Source organism: Genypterus blacodes, unplaced genomic scaffold, assembly GCF_046128005.1.
Source record: "Genypterus blacodes isolate CSIRO-AG114 ecotype Tasmania unplaced genomic scaffold, CSIRO-AGI_Gbla_v1 ptg000154l_1, whole genome shotgun sequence".
Classification (NCBI taxonomy): Eukaryota; Metazoa; Chordata; class Actinopteri; order Ophidiiformes; family Ophidiidae; genus Genypterus; species Genypterus blacodes.
The window spans coordinates 265,291-285,583 of NW_027466956.1; the positions used below are offsets into that span (position 1 = coordinate 265,291).

A 20,293-nucleotide genomic window follows, 5' to 3' on the forward strand; every position below is an offset into this window, starting at 1 on the left:
CAAACAGTATCAATTATTCAACCTCATTTTTTGTGATCGCACATAATAATGTCAGTCAGCATTTAATGAAAAAAAAAAAAATATATATATTATTAATAAACTCGTAAGCTTTGGCGCAATGAAAACAACAATTCAGATTCGTTAGTGTCTAGTAGACAAAACTCGGGGCAAACTTCGCACAAAACACCGAACCGGTTGGCTATGAATGACGGGTGGGCAGGACTAACTAGCAGCCTGACAGTGCTTAAAGTTACTGTGGGTCCGCAGCAACAGCGGGTCAGTGTCAATATTAACAGCAACGAGGTTTATGCGCTTTTATCCGTGACGAGATCCGCGATGTGAGCCGTCCAAGTCGGCTGATTAACAAGGCAGGCTAACAGACACTTATCTACAGTTCGGATTAACAGCTTAAACTAAGGGTAACATTAAAGTTAGCTAAAGCTACAGCGTAATGTTCGGCTGTCTGGTGGCGGGCAGGCTGGTGCAGACCGACGCGGTACAGGTCTCTTCTGATAAATTCGTCTTCAACCTACCGGACTATGAGAACGTGAACCACGTGGTGGTGTTCATGCTGGGGACTGTGCCATTTCCCGCAGGAATGGGCGGCGCAGTTTACCTCTCTTTCCCAGACCCGGCGAGTGGCTCCGCCGTTTGGCAGCTGCTGGGTTTCATCACTAACGACAAGCCCAGCGCCATCTTCCGAATTTCCGGACTAAAGGCCGCGGAGAGTGAACACAACCCGTTCAGTATGATGGCTTCCTCCTCCGTAGCACAGGTAACCATGTCTTTATTTCAGAAACAGACCAAAATCATTGCCATCACATTTTGATGTAGCATTCCCAAACATTGAGTTATTCCCCTATTTGTACAGTGAATGTGTTTGCTCAAGTTTTTGTGTAAGTATTCATCTTTAGCTTGTCTTAACTTTTTCCATATCGATGCTGTTACTTAGACTTTAGATATTAAAAGCATCAGGAAACGAAAAGGACACTTACAATTTAAAACAGAAAAAATTAAAACAAGCTAAAACAGGTAAACAAAAATTACGATTGAGTTAAATCAAGTTACAGTGCAGTGAAAAAGGTGGATTATTTGGTTTAATTAAAGGAAGCGGCAAACAGAAAAATCTTCAGCCTTCATTTAAAAGAAGTGAGAGTTTCAGGTAACCTGCAGTTTTCTAGGAGTTTGTTCCAGATATGTGGGGCATAAAAACTGAACGTTGCTGACTCTTGCCTTTGGGGACAGAAAGCAGACTCGAACCAGACGACCTGAGAAGTCTAGATGGTTCATAATCTAGCAGAAGATCAAACATGTATTTTGACCCTAAACCATTCATTGATTTATAAACCAGTTGTAGTATTTTGAAATCAATTCTTTGACAGACAGGAAGCCAGGGTTAGGAGTTCAGAACTGGAGTGATGTGATCCACTTTCTTGGTCTTTGTGAGGACTGGAGCAGCAGCTTTCTGGATCAGCTGCAGCTGTCTGATGGACTTTTAAGGTAGACCTGTAAGGACCTGTTACAGTTAAGTCTTAATGCATGGACGAGTTTTTCTAAATCCTGCTGAGACATAAACCCTTTAATCCTTGATATATTCTTGAGGTGAAAGTAGGCTGACTACTTTTGTCTGAATTGTCCTAATGTGGCTGTTGAAATTCAGGTCTGAGTCCATGACTACACCAAGATTTCTTGCTTGGTGTGCGGTTTTTAACATTACTGATTGAAGCTGAGCGCTGACTTTTAATGGCTTCTCCTTGTCTTTGTTTAATTGAAGAAAATTCTGGCACATCCACTCATTTATCTGTGCAACGCTTTTACTTAGTGCTTGTATTGGACCATAGTCTCCTGGTGACATGGTTATATAAATTTGTGTGTCATCTGCATAATTATGATAATGTATTTTGTTGTTTTCCATAATCTGAGCCAGTGGAAGCATGTAGATGTTAAACAGTAGAGGCCCCACAATGGAGCCTTGGGGAAGTCCGCGAGATGTGTAATTATCTATAGAAAAAAGTAGTCCCTGTCCTTTACATATGATCTAAACCAGCATAGTACTGTGCCAGAAAGTCCTACCCAGTTTTCTAGGGGTGGGGTAACGCTTCGACGTAAATCGACTTCTCAATTAAGTAAACTCGTCGATTTGCATAAGCGTGCGCCGACGCATCATAATGACATAAGATTGCTGCGCCAGGTGGAAGCATGCACGCAACCAGAGAACAAGAACAAAAGTCGCCCACAGTCTAAAGTGAAAGCATCGCGTAGCGTGTTGTCAAGTCGGCAGCACTTGTCCCCGCCCACTAAGCACGAGACACTAGGACAGGGGTGGCGAACATGCGGCTAGTTGTGGAATAATGCATTGCAAATCTTTGTTACATTTGTTTCTTTTCAAGAGAAGATGATTGAAGAAAATATTGAAATATTAATGAGATAAATTTGATATTTATTTTGGGGGAAATAGTTGCTAAATTGTGAAATAAATATAATCTATAGATTTATCGACTAATTGAAAATATAATCTGTAGATTGATAGTTACAAAAATAATCGTTAGGTGCAGCCCTACAGTATTCTAGTTGGTCTAGTAATATGTTGTGGTCCACCGTGTCAAATGCTGCGCTGAGATTCAGTAATACCAATACTGAAATTCTGCCAGTGTCTGCGTTTAAGTGGTTGTCGTTGAATACCTGAAGCAGTCTCAGTGCTGGGGTGTGCTCGAAAACCTGACTGGAAACAACAAAACAATTGTTCAACGACCTTTCTAGATTATTCTTGATGACTGCAGTCTTTAGGGCCTGTGGGAAGACACCTGACCGAAGAGATGCATTTTACAATTTGTAGAAGGTCTGGGGCCATGCATTTTGAGATATTTTTGAAAAAGCCTGTTGGTAGAATATCCAGGCAGCAGGAGGAGGATTTCAGATGTTGTATAATGTCCTCTAGGTTTATATGGTTTATTGGATTAAAGCGTGTCATGGTATTGGAGTTGATTTTAGGTGGACACAAAGGCAACACATGTCCTGTACCTGATATGGCACTGACTGCTTGTCTAATTTTCTGCATTTTGCCAGTGAAGAAGGAGGCAAATTCATTGCAGGCCCTGGTGGATAGATGTTCAGTGGCTACTGAGACAGGAGGATTTGTCAGTCTGTCCACAGTAGCAAACAGTGCATGAGCATTATTATTGTTTTTGGTGTTGATGTCAGAGAAGGACTGCCTTGCATTTCTCAGTTCCAGATTATAAGTGTGAAGTCTCTCTTTATAGATTTCATAATGAACCTGGAAATTTGTTTTTCGCCCCCCTGCGTGCAGTTTTTCAACACTGTCTTTTTCCATTCTTACCAGTGTGGCATTTCTGCATGGAGGTCTTTTCTTATCAGATAGAGTCTTCACCTTAATGGGTGCAATGACATCGATGACATTTGTAATTTTGGAGTTGAAATCATCTACAAGCTCATTGACTTACATCCAAGAGAGGGTGGGTGTGGGAGAAAAATTCTGGATAAATATATCACTGGTGTTTTCAGTGATGTACCGTTTTGTGATTACCTCTGTATGAATATTTGTGTGCATGGAGATAGTGCTCTCAAAGAAAACAAAGGAATGATCAGAAAGAGCAACATCAGTCACCACAACCTTAGAAATGTTCAGACCGTTGGTGATAATTAAGTCCAGGGTGTGCCCCTTTATTATGTGTTGGCTCTGTCGCATGCTGAATCAGTCCATAGTGTAGGCGGCTATCCACCAAAGTTTGTTCGCCTTGAGAAGCTAAGACAGGGATGTGTGTCAGATGCACTATTTCCTTTTCCTTATCCGGAGACCTCACTGCATTTTCGCGCTCTTCCTTGGTATAGCGGAACAGAAAAGAGGACTCTCCGTGGCTATGTTTATTGCTTGTTTATTTCTTTGCGGTCTCTGTAGCGGTCAACAGAAAGTAACACTCCCCACTCTCCAATACAATCTCAAACAAAAGACCTAAACCGCAAACACGTGCAAGTGATCACTTAATCACCGCTATGCTCCGTGACGCACACACGTATACACACTAACACAGACGCACAATCACAGGGACTCGCGCCCACACAGACGCACGCTCACTATCAAGTCACCAAGTTCCAGACAAAGATACAAGTACCTGTCCTAAAAAGATGTCTAAGGTCCCATAAGAAGTTGAAATTGTTAATAAAGTGCACGGTACATGCAGTTTTAAGCCATTTGTTTAGTGCCAACAAAATGCCGAATTGCCCAATTCCTCTTCAGACTGGCGGTGGACGGCCACTGATCAACACCTTAGCAATCAGAGAACTGACAGTGTTCAACAAATCAGTAAAGTCGCGTTTCAGTACTTCAGACTGTTGCTTTACAACATCATTAGACCCAATGTGCAGTATGATGTTCTTCACACTTGTTCATGTTCCGCCACAGTATGCAGGATTCGGTCTTCCAAGCCTGTGATATGTTGAACTTGACCAGGTTTCCACTTTGGTCCAAATCCGTAACTTTTAATGTTATCAGAATATCCCACAACAAAGTTACGCTCTCTGGCATGTCTATGGTGGTATGTTTTCTGCCTGGCATGTTTTGACCATCATCATCTCAGCAGATGACAGTTATCCCCTGAGGAACAATGCGACAACTAAACAAAGCTCTGCTTAACTTTATTCCACAGTGTCACCTGTGCTCTTCCTCCATGTTGTTTTCAGCCTTCCTTGTGTCCTCCTTCCTTCTGGGGCCCAGGTCATCTCTATGTTACAATCAATCTCTCGATCTTTCCTCAACACGTGCCCCATCATTTTCCATCTGCGTCTTTTTATCTCTCTGCTCAATGGCTCCATGCCTGCTCTCCCACGTATCTCCTCGTTGCAAACATTTATGCTGGAATACATAGATAGCCCTAACATCTCCTTTATTCATTTTCCAAGTCTTGCATCTGTATAACAAAACCGGTAACACTAGCGTCTTACACAGCCTAATCTTTGTCCTCTTCGAGATGTTTTTTGAGCTCCATATCTTTCTGAGCCTAGTATACGCACCCCTTGCCTTTGATAGCCTGTATCTCGGGTCTTTCATTCCACTGCCTTCTTTGCAGACCTTCGCTCCTAAGTATGTGAATTTGTCCACATCCTCAATCTCCTGTCCATGGATTATGATCTTCACTCTGTTTTGCATTTATCCTCAATATCTTGGTCTTCTCCCAATTTATCTTGAGCCCTACACGCCTGGCCACGTCATCAAATTTTGCTGTCTTCTCCTGAATATGCTGTTTAGTAGAGGAAAATAAGGCTATGTCGTCAGCAAAATCTAAGTCATCAAGCTTGGTTGTGAACTTCCATCTGATACCATTTTCACCTAGAGTCTAGGTGAATAGAAGAACAGTTGGTCCAGGTCCTAGACCAACTGTTCTTAATATCCAGTCCATGACCATCAAGAGCAAAAACCCTGACATATTGCAACCTTGTTTGACTCCGGCCTTGATGCCAAACCACTCGCCAGTTTCACCCTGCTCTCTAACAGTACACTGGAAATCTTCATAGAATAGCTTCTTGATTTGTACAATCGTCTCTGGAATTCCATACTTCTGCATGATGACCCACAAGCTTTCATGGTGAACGGAATCAAAGGCCTTCTCAAAGTTTATGAAATTTACATACAGGGTTGCTTGCCATTCATTAACCTGTTCTATAATATTCCTTAGTTTAAATACTTGCTTGTTCCCCTTCCTCTCCTGTAGCCTGCCTGTTCTTTCCTCAATCTCTTGTCAATTCCGTCCCGTATCCTGTCAATCACAATCCTTCCTAGTGTCTTTTCTACAATAGACAGCAATGTTATCCCCCTCTAGTTTTTTAGCACTTTTTCAGGTTTCCCTTCTTTGGTAGTTTTATGATCACTCCTCTCCTCCTCTGGGATGGTTTTCAATCTCCACACTTTTCCCAGCAGTTCATGTATCCTCTTGGCTGAAAATTTTACGTCAGTCTTCAGTAACTCAGCCTTGATGTTGATTCCTGGCGCCTTCCCGTTCTTAAGATCTTCTCATTTATCTGCTGTGTCTGGTCTATCAACCTCCATGATTCTCCACTGACCCATGTTTCTTCTTCTTCCAGGGTCTACCCAAGACCGCTTTCGCAACTTATATGTACGCCTTCTTCATAACCCGAAAATCTCACTCCACTTCCTTCTCCTCCTCGAGTACTTGGTACCTATTTTTTCAAAGTGATCCTAAATGCATTCCTCACATCTTCGTCCTTCAATTTGGATGTGTCACACTTGACTCTGTTGTTACTCCTCTGTGTTGGTGCTCTCCTTAACCTGAGCTTTATCATTGTGCATACCAGATAGTGGTCACTTCCGATGTCTGCTGACCTGTAGACCCTTGTGTCTTCCACCAAATTTCTAAACCACTTGCTAACCAAAACTTGGTCCATCTGGTTCCTTGTCCTGCCATCTGGTGAAATCCATGTTGCTTTGTTATTGGTCTTGTGCGGGAACAATATTCCTGTTATCACCAGTTTGTTGATGTCACACATCTCACATAATCGTTCTCCATTATTGTTCTGCACTCCCAGTCCATACTTGCCCATAACACTTTCAAAGTCCCAGTTTTTGTCTCTTACCTTTGCATTCATGTCTCCAGTGACGCTTCTTCTGTGGGTGCATAAATGTGTATGACGGTCAATTTTGTGTTCCTGGAGTAGAATCTGGCCTGAATTATTCCCTCACTAACTGGAGTCCATTCCATGAGAGCCGCTTCGAAAAAAGTATCCCTACCCCCTCTCTATAAATGTTGTCCAGAATAAATCATGGTCTCGCCATCTTCCAGCTGCATCTTTCCCTGACCTGTCCAGTGAGTTTCACTGATGTGCATGATGTCAATATCTCTCTTGCTCAGTTCCTTTGCTGCTTGGGCAATATTGCCACTGCTGTACAGCGTTCTTACATTCCAATTACCATTTCTCATAGCATGTTTTGGGTGGACCAATGGCCTTATCGGCCCGGGGGTGCCCGGATGGCTTTGGCCCCTGTTCTTCATAAAATCTCTTAACATGAGATGCAGCCACGGCATCCCCTTTATATAGGAATTTACTCTGCTTCTGGCTTCTGTAATAAGCTGTTTTTTACAGGAGAGGGTTATCGGCCCTCAACCCAACCCCCAACCTGGAGGACCAGGGGATCACTCTTCGTCTGGCCCCTATCTTTTCATAATACAGCCCATCTCATTATTCTCTGTGTGATGCCATCTGTACAGCTTTCATTTCATTTCATTTCATTAAGTAAACTTAAGTCTTCTCTGTATTCTGTCGTTCCACAGACCAACCAATCCCGTAGCATCATGTCAAATGGGTAACATTTGAAAATAACTATAAATATTTTGATAATGTATTACCTTGTGTCGCTGGTTAGAACCTGTATTTTCAGGGCCAGAGGGGTTAATTTTATGTGGTCCCACTGAATTGCCATATCCTTTATTGTCCATGTTTTGGCTTTGTTGTTAGGTGGCATAATTACACTTGCTTACTTACACACTATGTTTATATTATAACCTGACCAAAAAATAAGAAAGTTTAGAGTAATTGTCATGTTGACCTGACCAAAATTGTAAGTACCTTTACACTTTGAGAAAGGCTGCTTGTTTTTGGTTTTAGTGGATGACCTGTCTATAATTGGGTCCAATACAAGATTTTTTTATCTCCCCCCAATAGAATAATTCTTGATAGAAATTGTTGCATGTTCACAATATAAAGTACCTTGCAGTACCACGTCTGCCATATTTGTCTTTGTTTATGTTTATGTTAATGTTGTTAAAGTACAAGTCGATTTCAATTTAGCATGCTATTTGTCCAATGAGTCTCCTGCAATAACGCTATGTCCACTTTGTGTTGTCTTAAGTAAGATGGGATTAATTTCTTCTTGTTTATTTTTTTTGAAGCAAGCATTTGACATGACAGTGTGCATACTGTTTGAGGGGGGGGGGGGGGGAAGGAGAGAGAGAAAGAGAAAAGGAAAGAAGGTTGTAGAATTGTTATCGTTAACTTTTGAAGAGAGGCAGAGAGCCAGAGGAAGAGATAGAAAGGAGAACTTAGACCCTGAGGTTAAAAAGGCAATATGAAGTACAAGTAAATTGAAAAGGCAGGATTCATTTCTTATTAATATGATTAATGCCCTTGATGTGGAAAACTAGTTTCCTATGGCCCATTGATTAAAAAGAAAAAAAATCAATGTTCAATGTTATCCCTTTAAGTACACAAAACCAAATAGTTGGGATGTTGTCCTCACATTAGTATCTTCCATCAAATTACGATTATGCAAAAATGTCCTAAACAAATAAAAAATCAGGGATAACAAGGTCATCCAGAAATCACACAACCTTTTGCCCCAGGGTTACTATAGGTTCAAAATAAGTTACTTACATATGTCGTTGAAACCTATGTATCTAAATGAGGGATAAGGTAAAGTTAATAGATCTATTAGAAAAAAATACAACATAACACTGCTTTTGCAATAGAAATCCCTCACCCCTCCCTCTATTTCACAATGGCTGAGGGACATATTGTCTTCTTAAACTCTAGAATATCAAATACACTATGGTGGGGACACCAATAAGTTCTATCAACCATTTCTTTCCTACTTTACAGATCTACAGGCTATGCCAGACAATTGACTGGAAACTTGAACACCATATAGTTCCTTTGTCTTAGGCGGGCCAGGATGGGGGTGTGTGTTGGGGTTGTGCGACTTTGTTTTTCTCCTTTGTCCCTCCCCCTGTCTCCCTCTTTTTCTTTCCCTCCTTTTCTACCACCACAGCTCAGGATGCGTTCCGAAGCTGCCTGCACGTTGTATTATGTCATCCTGTAAAAACTGTACCTATGATATCAAACTAACAACACTGATGTTTCAATCGTCTCTCCTTCCATTTCTGCCTCTCTCCTCTCCTCTATGTTATTTATAAAAAAAAAACAAAATCTGCATATGGAAATTTATTAGCATTATTGTTTACAGGTTGCTCCTCCATCTTCAATTGTGTCAGTGTCCATGTCTGCCAGCCTTTTAGCCAGTGTTGACTGAATTGCCTCTGTAATTTTGGCCAATTCCCTTGAGAACCAAACCAGCGGTTGGTCATCGGCGGATTCGGGAAAATAGTCACGTTTAGGTATCGGGCTTTGCTATGCTAGTGCCTAGCTTCCTGGCTTCTTCTCTTGGCCTTTCTTCTTCTCTTCAGCTTTTTTGGAGGCATTTGAATTTCCTTACAACTACAAATATTAATTTGGGTAGAGCAATCGTTCATATATCTGTTGTGAACAGGCTACCTATAAAACTTGCATAACTTAGGAATGATTGGCATAATAAGGACATCACACTTTGCTCATGTTTCGCCTCAGGTGGGTGTGTCCATGGAGGCTCTGGATCAGCTGGCCCAGCAGACTCCAGTGTCCAGTGCTGCTGTGTCCACTATTGACTTCTTCCTGCAGTTCACCCAGAAGATGCTGGACAGTTTGTTTAACTACACTTCATCCTTTGCTGTGTCCCAGGCCCAGATGACACCGAACCCTGCCGAGATTTTTGTCCCCTCAAGTTGCATTCTCAAGTGGTATGAGAACTTCCAGAGGAGGATGACTAAGAACCCATACTTCTGGAAGAGCTGAGGGATAATTAAACTAAAGACTTCTACACAGACAAAGCAAAGACTGAGTCAATCTGAATGGATTCTGCTTTGCCTACAGGTCCCAATGTCAGCAGCTCAGTTTCCATGAAAAGTACCCCAGGAATTACATTAGCACACTGCAATATGGGTTGGGCTCACTACTTATCAATCAATCACTGTATTCGGAACTATCAGTCGCAGCAGAAAAACAAATTAACAGTCCATTAAGTGGAAAGACACAATCTATTCAATATGTAACAAAAAGAGAGGTGACATTTTCAAATTTTCTAGTTTGACATGTCCTGACTGAAATTGAGCCTCATAAGGCCCAATAGCTGTCAGTCTGTCTGACCTCATGATCTTCAAAATACATGAAAGTCAAATATGATTCCTACATTTTAGACAGAGGGCAAACTTTCCATTGCAGTATTTTTGAGCTTCCAGGGTTTGCTGAAAGCAACAAAACCTGTTCCACCTGAAACTGAAGTTTCAGATGAAACAGGTTTTTTTGCTGATGCATATGGTGAATTTGCCCTCTCGACTCCATTAGTGGTTAATGTAAGCTGTAGCCCGAACAATTCTTACAACTTCTGTTTGATTTTACAACAAAATCTGTTCCACCTGAAACTTCAGTTTCAGATGGAACTCCCAAATATGGTTGGTTGAAATGTGGGTAATTATGTATTTGATGCACAGGGAATTTTAAGGGAAAAATTTAGAGGCTAAGAATATAAATTTACACCCACAAATCACAAGTTATTGTTTCTTTGACTGCAATATCATGAAATGGTATGAGAAGCTGAAGGGAAAACAAAGTGAGACGGCAGTGAAATGCTGGTTTGGAAAGGGCGTGGCTCTCCTTATAAAGTCTCTACGGTCAACACACAACACAGCGAGTGTATTAGCTGTGTGCTTTAGACTTTGTTCTGTTTTTGGTTTGGTCAACAGGTTGCTTTTACCTATGATTTTGTCCGTCACATTTTTTGTTTGCCTTTTGACTGTTCTCAAGCTGCCAAGATGTCAAAGCTCCGTAAATGTAGATGGTAAGATTGTCATCGTCACTCGTGAGTCAACATCATCACATAGCAGAAATCGCCTTCAAGGCTGCACAGTCATCTAAACGCATTTTGGTTAATGTTTAGTGGCGTCAAATCGGCACGCTACAGTTTGATTGATTTTGACTTTTAATTCTATCAATGTCTTTTCAGACACCAAAACAACAAAATGCAATACTAAAGCTATGCTTCAATTAGGATTATTCAGTCAAATCAATGTAGATAAGCTAAGATAGTGTTTTATTTCCCCCCGAGTGAAATTCTTATATCAGTAGTTGTGAACTTTCTTTCACATTGACCCTTTGTTCTGTTGTTTATCAATGTTAATTACTAAATAAATGAGAAACTGAATGAATAATGAATGCAATAATGCAATGAATGTGTAGCAGAATCAAGACAATATAATGGAATTTAAAGGACATTCTTCACCACTGAACTGGTCTGAGAGCTGTAGTTGGTTGAAAGGGCTCAGTTGGAAATCCCTGTGGCAGAATTTCTATGCATCAGGCAGGTTGAGATCAGAAGGTCTCTATTCATTGCAATAACTATGAAAAGTACATTCGCCAGACAAACAAATTACTTCCAAGTTATTGAATAGGAACAAAAATAAAAGTACAATGCTTACTTTGGCCTAGGAAAATACTAGTTGTTTAAAAGTTTAAATGTTTAAAAGTTCGGAAATGAGTGAGTATGTGGGTTGCGCTCATAAATAATTTGCCAAATCTTCTCTGCCAATGCCAAACAGCTTATTCTGCTGTTGCTATTGACTCTTGTTTGGTGCTGTTTGGTGGATTGGATGATTGAAGTCTATCAGTAACAAGGAACAAACCAGGCATGTTGGCAATTGTACAATTTATTCATTTAACAAACAGTCAGGAGCAAGGAGGAGGAGTAACTTGTGGAAAAACCCCACACAGCCACAACAGCCTGGCACCTCCTCCTCATGCTGGTCACCAGCCTGGTCACACACTGCTGTGGGATGGCATTCCACTACTCAACCAGTCTCTGATAAACCCCGCTCTGTGGGGGTGAGCATTGTCATAGAGTCATAGAGTTTGGTCCCAGACTGTGGTGATATGGGATTGCCACCGGTTGCAGAATCTCATCTCAGAATCTCGATATCAGCAGTGTGTGACCAGGCTGGTGACCAGCATGAGGAGGAGGTGCCAGACTGTTGTGGCTGTGTATGGTTCTTCCACACGCTACTGAGGCTCCTGACTGTTTGTTAAATGAATAAATTGTAAAATTGCCAATATGTCTTGTTTCTTCCTTGTTACTGATGGACCTCAATCATCCAATCCACCAAACAACACCAAACAAGAGTCAATAGCAACAGCAGAATAAGCGGTTTGGCATCGGAAGAGAAGATTTGGCCAATTTTTTATGAGCGCAACCAATGTTCCCTCTAAGTTGCACAATCGCGCACTGCTCGCACATTCTCAGCGCACAAGAAAATCTATGCAGAGCACAAAAGAAAATTAAACATAAACTGTAAATTTATTAGACCCATAACCTTTTTTTCTGTACCATTTCGCAATGTAACTCAGTGAGTGACAGGTGTCCAGCCAATGATACGATGCGGTTCACTTACGCTACGATCGCGGAATCGGAATAAACAATCCAAGTTTTCGAACAAAAAACTTGGAACTTAAACTTGGTTAAGCTGAGGGACTTAACCTCAAGATTTTGGGAAGATTTACGATGTCTGAGATTGTGCTGTCGATTTAGGAGAGGAGGAAGAAGACAAGCAGAGAGATGCGTGTGTGTGGAACAAATGATGAAAGTAACATAAAATCAGTCTTTTTAGTCTGATAGAATAACTTGATAACACTTTGTCCCATATCATAGTATCTTTCCAAAAAATAAATCATTTTAGAATTCTGGTTATTTTTGATTGGTAAAATGTATGCAAAGGTGTCATAGATTCAGGTCACTTGGCCTGTCAGTCAGTCTCTGTGTAAAAAATTAATGAGTAAATTCTTTTATTATATTCCATAATGTCTCATTGGGTCTGCAGCACGATCAGAATATACTCTACCTATAACACCAGCAATGGATCCCTGATTAATCTGTGTTAAAGCAGAACAGTGCAGTTGCATAGTGCAATGATAAATAGTAAAAGTTCTATCATGGAGACTCTGACTTCAATGCACTTGAAGTTATTTATTGAAACATACACTACCAGTCAAAAGTTTGGACACACCTTCTCATTCTCTTACCTTCTCTTCTCAGTCGAAACTTTTGACTGTTAGTGCATATGAAAGAAAGGTGTATTTGGTGTAGGCATCATTCTGTGGAACAATAAAATCAAGGCAAGGCAAGGCAATTTTATTTATGTAGCACATTTCAGCAGCAAGGCAATTCAAAGTGCTTCACAATAAAATAAAATAAAAGCCTCAGAAAAAGACAAGGACCATTAGATACAAGAAAAACAGAAAAATGTAAAGAAAATTAAAACTAAAAAGGACACTAGTACAGTTGAAAAAAACTGTTTCCCCCGTAGTTGTTTTACTTTGATTTATGCCTCTTTTTCTATTAGTTTGCCCCGTGATAAAACAGGTTTGCTTATCTTGCAAAGGATTTCTTTTTTATTTCTATTTTGATGCAAGCTGGTGATAGATTGTCTTCCTCACCTTTTAGTTTACTTTGACTTTTACCCATGACCGGTAATTTGTGTGGTTACTTGCGTCTTTTATTTTATCCCATCTTATTTACCCCTCTATTTTGAATAAGATGGGTTACCTTGTCCAATAAGGATTTCTCTTTTATTCCTATTTTGAATAAGATGGGTTACCTTGTCTTACACGGATTTCCACTTATTTCTAAATAAAACAGGTTACCTTGTCCCACAAGGCATTCCCAAAACCGGTGCGCTTGTCCAACAAGCATTTCCAAAACAGGTTACCTTATCTCGCAAAGGATTTCTATTTCATTTTAAAACCTGTTACCTTGTCCCAAAAGGATTTTCTGAATAAGCTGGGTTACCTTGTCCCACAAGGCATTTCCACTTATTTCTGGATAAAATAGGTTACCTTATCTCGCAAAGGCTTTCTCTTTTATCTCTATTTTGAATAAGATGGGTTACCTTATCTCGCAAAGGATTTTCACTTATTTCTGAAAAACACCCCTGCAAATAAATATTTAAAAAAAAAAGTCAATTAAGCTAAAACTGAATAAAGCAGGTAGTTACAGTAGGTTACAGTGCAGTGAAAGATGATTTTGTTTAATTAAATGCAGCGGCAAAAAGGCTGCTGTCTGATGGTAGACCTGTAAAGACCCGTTACAGTAGTCGAGTCTACTAAAGATAAATGCATGGATGAGTTTATCTAAATCCTGCTGAGACATAAATCCTTTAATCCTTAAAATATTCTTAAGGTGATAGCAGGCTGACTTTGTAATTGTCTTAATGTGGTTGTTGAAATTCAGGTCTGAGTCCATGACTACACCAAGGTTTCTGGCTTGGTCTGCTGTTTTTAACATTACTGATTGAAGCATGGTTGATGAAAACCCTCTCAGCTTTGTCTTTGTTTAATTGAAGAAAATTCTGGCACATCCAGTCATTGATCTGTTCAATGCATTTCTCAGTTCCAGGTTATAAGCATTAAGTCTCTCTTTATAGATTTCATAATGAACCTGGAGATTTGTTTTTCGCCACCTGCGCTCAGCTTTACGACACTCTTTTTTCCATTCTGACCAGTTTGGCATTAATGCATGGAGATCTTTTCTTATCAGAGAGAGTCTTCACCTTAATGGGTGCAATGGCATCAATAACATTTGTAATTTTGGAGTTAAAGTTATCTACAAGCTCATTGACTGACATTCAAGAGAGAGTGGGTGTGGAAGAAAATTCTGGATAAATATTTCACTGGTGTTTTCAGTGATGTACCGTTTTGTGAAGAAAACACAGGAATGATCAGAGAGAGCAACATCGGTCACCACAACCTTACAAATGTTCAGACCTTAGACAGAGATAATAAAGTCCACATGCTGAATCAGTCCATAGTTATCAAGGACCCAGCACAGTTCTTTGGTCCATCTGTCCTGGGGGTTGTGGACATGGATGTTAAAATCACCAACAATAACTATACAGTCAAAATCAATAAGATTATAGATAGGTCAGTGAAGCTGTCAAAAAAAGGTTGCACAGCATTTCAGTGGCCTGTAAATATTTAGGAACATGGCTCGAGAGGAGGAAGTCAGTTGAAGAGCCACATATTCAAAAGAGGTGAATTTCCCATATGATATATAGATATATCAGATATCTGCTTGCATTGGAGGGAGTCATTAAACAAAATGACAACTCCACCTCCTTTTTTGTGCACTCTAGCCTCACTAATACAGTTGAAGTTGGGAGGAGTTGACTCAATGAGAACAGCTGCACTGTTATTTTGTTATTATTTAGTTTCAGTTAAAAATATAAAATCAAGATTGTGCTTGGTAATAAAATCATTGATTAAAAATGTTTTTCCTGCCAATGACCTGACGTTTAATAGAGCTAATTTAAGTGTGTTCTTTGCCCATTTTTTTGGGACAGGCTGTGGCTGACGAGGAAAGGATGGTAGATTTGCTAAATTTGCACAACTGCTTGAGTGCGGGGGGGGGGGGGAGAAAAGGGGGGGGAGGGTTGTGGTATCTCCCATAATCAGAGCTCTCGTTGGGTGGGGGCTGAGGTGGCTGTCCTTCAGGGTTTCTGCTGCGCTGTATTATGTTATCCTGCTGTTTTGGTTTCTCTTGTCTCTTGTCCTCGGCAGAGGGAACAGATGGGTGACGCAGGAAGTGAAATAGGTTAGAGGTCAACAATTTTACTCCTGACTTGTTCAGGCAATGTCCATCTGTCTTAAAAAGATGTTTACCGTCCCATAAGAAGTTGAAACTGTCAATAAAATGCACCGAGTGGACAGTACATGCGGTTGAGAGCCATGTGTTTAGTGCCAACAATCTGCTGAATCTCTCAATTCCTCCTCTGACTGGCGGTAGAGGGCCACTGATAAACACTTTAGCATTCAGAGAGCTGACAGTGTTCAACAGATCAGTAAAGTCCTGTTTCAGAATTTTAGACTGCTGCTTTACAACATCATTAGACCCAATGTGCAGTATGATGTTCTTCACGGTTTGGTGTTCAGCCACAGTATGCAGGACTCCGTCTTCCAAGTCAGAGACCATATCGTTTGGAAAACAGAGTATTTTGGTGTGTTTTTTACTGCACACACATTTTATATCTTTTACAGCAAAGTCGCCCACAAACAGAGTTTGAGGCCCAGTCGTTAGCTCTCCCCCCAGCCTTCTACTCTCTGAGTTACTTTCAATCCTTACCCTGCTGTGTGTAGATGAGAAGTTATATGTGTCGTCAGGCGGAGACAAGGTCCTGCAGTAGTGGAGTAAATCTGTTATGTAGCGGCAGGCTTGTTTGTTGGGGAGTTTTGTTGCTAGTTCTCCTTTTTGTAGCTGTCCACGGCTTGCCCTGCCAGGCACAGGGGTCGAAGAGGCGCCTTGCCTGGATGATAATGCAGGCCAGCCGGTTGCATCATAGATGTCAGGGCGTTGGGTTCTGCCTGTTAGCTGTCCTCTCAGTTCCCAGGGAAATTTACTCTTAAGCTTTGCACCAAGAGCGTTCCAGGGAGGACTACCACCCGAAGATTTATTACCCACACAGCCCTCCTGTTTCTTAGTGTTCACATTGTTGCTAGTTAGCTGTGTGTTAGCATGCTCCTGTCCGCTGCTTTGAGACATTGGTAAAGTGGTCTCGTTCCCACACAGCCCATTTACTTCCACGTTCACTTCTAACCTGTGAATTTTGGTTTCCAGCACTGCAATCTTCTGTAGAAGTTTGTGGTCGTCATCCTTGGAGAAGGGAGGCATCTTGGTGCTAGTTAGCTTAAGCTAAGCACTGTAGCAGGCTAAAGGCTTGTGCTGTTGGTAGGCCACACTCACGTACTTCTGAGGTGGTCATAAAAAGTGCAATAGTCACAATAGCCTACAATATCCATAAAGATTTTACAGTCCCGGTGATTTATACGTATACAGGAGTCGCTGCTTGTAGTTTTTTCATCAAAGGAAAGCAAGAATATCATGTGTCAGTTGCCAACTAAATTTAGTTGGCTGTGTCAGAAGCTTAATGCAGCCGTCCGCGATCGCCGAAGTTCATTTACAGTTTATGTTGAATTTTATTTTCTGCGCAGCATAGATTTTCTTGTGCGCTGAGAAGGTGCGAGCAGTGCGCGATTGCGCAGGCGTGCAGCTTAGAGGGAACATTGACCACAGCCATGGATCTAGCCAGAAGGGGAGCTAAGGTGATCCTGGCCTGCCGGGATAGGAAGCGGGCTGAGGCTGCTGTCCAGAAAATCATCCAGGTAATGACCAAGAATGAGGCCACAAACTTTAATATTTACACAGTTCACATCAAAAATGTCATTACTGAAGACCATGCCTTCCTGTCAGTAGACAAAATGGATTTTTACATTATAACCACAAGTCCTTTCCATAGCAACAGTTTTGCAATGGAAACAGCTTTAAATAACTGTCTCTTGTTTCATCTGTGCAGAAGACTGGGTGTTCATGCAGCTGAACTCCAGACTGGATCTCCTCATCAACAATGCTGGTCAGTTGTTGTTTTTAGTCTAAAAACAACATGTGTCAGTCTCCAACTAAATTTGGTTGGATGTGTCAGAAGCTTAATGCAGCCTTTAGTGGATTTATGTAAATGTTGAGGCTGATGATTTCATTTCAAGCATTTCTATTCTTGTTTGACTGTCCTTGTGTCTGCTGGATTGCGTTAGTCCCTCTCTTCTACTTACAGGTCTAATATGTGGTGGGGAGACAGAGGAAGGCTTTGGGATCATTTTTGGAGTCAATCACCTGGGTCACCTCCTGCTGACAGTGATGCTGTTGGATCGTCTAGGAAATAATGTCTCAAAGCCCTTGAATATTGTTTCGAAATTTAAGGCACACATGCTCCTGTTTTGTAGGGTAATACATAACTAATACTAAAATACTAAGGAACTCTGTATGGGGTAAGGTAGAAATAGTTAGAAAAAGAAAAGGATATACAGCACACACAAGAAACACGATACAGAATAGACAATATACACACAATAAACAATATACACACCAGAAAACAATTCACACAATAAACAATATACACACAATAGACAAAATACACACAATAGACAATATACACACAATAAACAAAATACACACAATAAACAGTATACTCAATATGTACACAATATACACAATACCCATTTGTATGTACGAGCACAAAGAGAGCAGACTATTATGTTGTTATTATTGTCATTATTATTCTACATACATATATTTCGATACATATCTCACCATTGAAGTATCGTATTTATATATATACAACACATGCGTGACGCCCACTTTTGTGTGATCACAGTAGTGAAGTGTTGAAGTGCACGCTTCTATATATGTATTTTCATTTTGCATGTGTGAGTCCACATTTCATTTTGATTTCGTTGTTTGCTGTGTGTGCAGTGCTTGTTGAAGCCAGCAGGAAGCGCTTCCCGTTAGTTGAGCGACTGTTTGCTACAGTCATTTTGCAGCTTAAACGCACTGGTGTCATTTTCCCTCATTCTGCTGAGTGATGCTGAACGATGCAGACGTGAAGTGTCTCAATTGTTTGTTTGCTTGCAGGTTAGTATCAGTTTGATAACGAGAATTATAAAATGTGTTTGGTGTATTCTACTGGTAAATAAAGATTCTGCTGAGTGATGCTGAACGATGCAGACGTGAAGTGTCTCAATTGTTTGTTTGCTTCGCAGAACAAATAATCTCTTCACACGGTGTCGACAAGATACCTGTAACATGCACACTGTTATGACCTATTATAAAGTTGTACTGCTGTTGGTATGAATGACCTGCGGTAACGTTTGGTCCTACTCGGTGGCTGCAGCAGTCTGCCACTAAAGGAGCTGGTTAGAGCTCCCACAGTATCGTGGAGGGGGTGAGAGGATTTGTCTATGATGGAAGTCCAGGAACCGCCCGGGACAGAGCTGGCAGAGATGGCAGCTGCTCTGCTGAGGACCACCCTGTTAGACGCTCCATGGCATCCCGGCACGGACTACCAGACTCACAGTTTCTTCCCCCAGGCCAGTGACTTTGCACTCTATTACCACTTTGCACTCTGTTACCATTGGCACTCATGCCACTTTAGATTTGTTTATTTGTAATAGTCTGTAGTTTCAAGTTCCAAGTTTATTTGTCATGTGCACAGTAAAACACAGGTCATACTGAACATTGAAATTCTTTATGACGTGACACAACAGCAGCATATTGAAATTGAATTGAATAAAGAACAATAAAAAGATTGAGCAAAGTACTAAGTATAAGAGAAAATGGAATAAAGTGCAGACCAGTCTATATACAACAGAATAAAAATATATATAAAAAACCCAGAATATTACTGATAAATAAGTCTTAAGTGGCATGAGTGCTGATGGAACAGAGTGCAGGGTGAAAAAGTCATTGGTTCAGGAGCCTGATGGCCTGGGGGAAGAAGCTGTTTTTGAGTGTGGTAGTCCGTGCCGGGATGCTCCGGTAGCGTCTACCAGATGGCAGAAGGGTAAACAGTCCATGTGAGGGGTGGCTGAGGTCTTTGGTGATTTTCCGTGCTTTTCTAAGGCATCGTGTGTGATAGATGCCTTACACGGGGGGAGGTTGGGGCCAATGATGCGCTCCGCTGTCTTTACCATCCTCTGGAGGGCCTTGCGGTCCTCAGCAGAGCAGCTGCCATACCACGCAGTAATGCAGCCGGAGAGGATGCTCTCAACAGTACACCTGTAGAACTCGATGAGAGTTTTTGTAGACATTCAAGATGTTTATTGTCATATACACAGCAGATAAACACAGTTTACAGTATGTAATGAAATTCTTGCCAAACTTCTTGAGTCTCCTCAGGAAGTACAGGCGCTTCTGGGCAGTTTTCACTGCCGTGACAGAAGACAGTCTAGTCCAGGTGAGATCGTCGCTGATGTGCACACCGAGGAATTAAAATGGGAAACTCTCTCCACCTCAGCCCCATTGATGTGAATGGGGGCGTGCGAGACGAGGTTGTTTTCCTGGCACCAGGTTGCCAAGGCCTCCAGACCTCCTCTCCGTAGGGGGTGTCATCGTTATTGGAGATGAGACCCAGGACGGTGGTGTCATCAGCAAATTTTATGATGACATTGGAGCTTCTTGTGGCCACACAGTCATGTGTAAATAGGGCGTATAAAAGGGGGCTGAGTAAGCAGCCTTGGGGGGCTCCAGTCCTCAGGGTCAGTTCGGAGGAGGTGATAATTTAGGCAAAACTTTCCTCATCATAGCACTATTGTAGTGGCCCACAACAATAGAAGCTGCCTCAGGGTGAGCATTCTCTAGTCCAGTGATAGTTCTATGCAGCTCTTCTAGCGTGCAGGATTATTCCGCCTGGGGGGGGGGGGATGTAAACAGCTGTGATGATGGCGCAGCTGAATTCTGGTGGGAGTTAGAAGGGGCGTACTTTTACAGTTAGTAGTTCCAGGTCTGGCGAGCAGTGTGTTGTTAAGATCGCTACATCTGCACCCCAACTTGAGTGAACCATAATGCACACCCCACCACCCCTGCGTT

At 41.4% G+C, this 20,293-nt stretch overlaps 1 protein-coding gene across 2 annotated transcripts; it reads left to right on the forward strand.

Moving 5' to 3' along the window:
• Positions 1-211: 211 nt before the first annotated feature.
• Positions 212-19,366, forward strand: hikeshi (heat shock protein nuclear import factor hikeshi). Of its 2 annotated transcripts, XM_076166065.1 has the most exons (4): positions 212-775; positions 16,867-17,037; positions 17,229-17,285; positions 17,484-19,366. In XM_076166065.1, the coding sequence occupies exons 1-3, from the start codon at positions 452-454 to the stop codon at positions 17,250-17,252; spliced, it is 519 nt and encodes a 172-aa protein (XP_076022180.1). In that variant the 5' UTR covers positions 212-451; the 3' UTR covers positions 17,253-17,285; positions 17,484-19,366. The 2 variants fall into 2 exon arrangements, with proteins under 2 accessions (XP_076022180.1, XP_076022179.1); XM_076166064.1 differs by lacking the exons at positions 16,867-17,037; positions 17,229-17,285; positions 17,484-19,366 and adding an exon at positions 9,370-9,827 and having other exon boundaries at positions 220-775.
• The last annotated feature ends 927 nt before the right edge of the window (positions 19,367-20,293 follow it).